This window comes from Arachis duranensis, chromosome 7 (genome assembly GCF_000817695.3).
Source record: "Arachis duranensis cultivar V14167 chromosome 7, aradu.V14167.gnm2.J7QH, whole genome shotgun sequence".
NCBI lineage: Eukaryota > Viridiplantae > Streptophyta > Magnoliopsida > Fabales > Fabaceae > Arachis > Arachis duranensis.
The window spans coordinates 3,874,795-3,877,034 of record NC_029778.3 but is presented as its reverse complement, the minus strand read 5'-3'; the positions used below and the strand labels follow the sequence as shown (position 1 = coordinate 3,877,034).

General features: G+C 31.5%; 1 protein-coding gene across 1 annotated transcript; it reads left to right on the top strand.

Annotated features, from left to right (window-relative positions):
• The first annotated feature begins 65 nt into the window (after positions 1-65).
• On the top strand, positions 66-1,509 carry LOC110273645 (protein BONZAI 3-like). Its single transcript, XM_021126867.2, has 5 exons — positions 66-160; positions 249-363; positions 452-528; positions 774-908; positions 1,254-1,509. The coding sequence occupies exons 2-5, from the start codon at positions 249-251 to the stop codon at positions 1,269-1,271; spliced, it is 345 nt and encodes a 114-aa protein (XP_020982526.2). The 5' UTR covers positions 66-160; the 3' UTR covers positions 1,272-1,509.
• Positions 1,510-2,240: the final 731 nt, after the last annotated feature.

Below are 2,240 nucleotides of genomic sequence, written 5' to 3'. Positions count from 1 at the left end.
TATATATATATATATATATATATATATATATATATTGATATCAATTTTTATTGCCTTCAGTAAACTGAGATCATCAATAGCAGACCTAGAAAGGCTTAACAAAGAGAGTACAGGCACAAATTTGTTCATACCATCCACACACCACAGAAAAGAAGAGAAGGTACTTATTGACCATGCAATAATAGAATTACATTTTATGGTCCACTTCTGTGCTGAATCTCATAGTTCTTGGAATTTCTTCTATGCAGATGCTGAAGGGTCAACTTTTTGTGGATCAATATTGTGAAAGGGAGCAATTCAGCTTTATTGATTATGTATCCAGTGGATTTGAACTGAACTTCATGGTTGCTGTGGATTTCACTGGTAAGTAAATATTGTTATCTTGGTGAAGATGATTACTGAAATTACATATTCATCTTATATCATGCTAACTGATTCAAAATTTGTCCAGCTTCAAATGGAAATCCTCGATATTCAGATTCTTTGCATTATATTGATGTCTCGGGTCAGTTAAATTCATATCAAAGGGTAAGCTTGATACTTTGTTCTCAATAAATGACTCTGAACTGCTGTTCTGATCCAGAAATTTTTGGAGCACAATAGAATATGGTCTTCTATTTTGCAATATTGATAATGATAGTGCTTCAAAACAAAATTCTTGAAAATACAATGATATATGATTGGACTAACTAATATGATAAGGTGACATTATGCTGTATATATAAAAGTCTTGCCTAATCACTAATCAGCATAGTAATATTAATCTTTTGCAGGCTATAATGGAGGTTGGGGAGGTTATTCAGTTCTATGACTCTGATAGGAAGTTTCCTGCTTGGGGATTTGGAGGAAGCACAGCTGGTGCCGTTTCCCACTGTTTTAATCTGAATGGTAGTCCGAGAGACTCCGAGGTGAGAAAATTTTTCAATTTTTGAAGATCATTCTCGAAAAGAAAAATTATTTTTGTTGTATTCACTCTTCCGTTTACACCAAGCCTAAGGGTGAAGAAACCAAACTTGGTATGCAGGGTGAACTGAGTACAAATAATACCAACTTGTAATTTATATTTTACGAAAAACACTGCTTCTAGTATATGCTTTCTTGGCTTACTATGACTACGTGTTCCATTTAATTTTTATAATTACGAATGCCATTATGAATATTTTTTTACTATGACTACGTGTTCCATTTAATTTTTATAATTACGAATGTCATTATGAATATTTTTTTAACTACTTATCTATATAATTATGCAGGATAACAATGAAGATTAAGCAATGAAGAGTAAGCTGACTATTATTGTGGTTTTTTGGCTAAGATAGAGTGCTATTTAGGATCTTTACATGTATGGTTGACTAATGATTTTTATTAGAAGATACCTTTATTGGCCAAGTGATATTATGGTTTTGATATGGCTATGCTTACTTTAATTTGAGTTGTATGAATTTTTACAGTTAATTTCATTCTAGTACTTTTGGATCAATGTTATAAATATATTTTGGTTTGAGACAATTTTTATTATATAAAGAAATTATTTAGTATAATTATGTTTTTATTTTTATTTTGTAATATTCAATTCATTTATACATGTAATCATATTAACTATTATGTTGTATTAATAATTATTAGATAATTATATATATACAGAAGAAAAAAAAGACCAAAGGCTACACTTATATGTACAGTAGCTATAGTATAGGAAAAAAAATGAGACCTAAGGCTACGCTTATATACAGTAGCTATAGTACCAAAAAAAAAAAAGAGGGACCTAAGGCTACGCTTATAAAAAGTAGCTATGGTATACAATGGGGCTACACTTTACAAGTGATGCAGTAGCATTGAAAAGCGTAGCCTATTCTGGAAGAATGAAAGCTGAAAAGCGTAGCCTTTGATCCTGAACAGCATCACTTGAAAAGCGTAGCCTATTTCCAAACGCCAAAAGCGTAGCCCTTGGTGTAGAAAAGCGTAGCCTTTGAGAATAGGCAACGGCCGAATAGGAATCACCCCAAAAAGCGTAGCCGTAGCCCAAAAAGCGTAGCCGTAGCCTAAGGCATCATTTTTTTTCACTTTTGGCTACACTTTTCAAGTGTACCTGAATGGGTGTTTTTCTTGTAGTGATAGCAATAATAAAAGTAAATGCTATTCTCTCTCTTTACTTTTTATACTCCTTTCTATCTTTATATATATATTTATGCAATTTTCTCTCTCTTTATTTTTTATACTCCTTTCTATATATATATTAT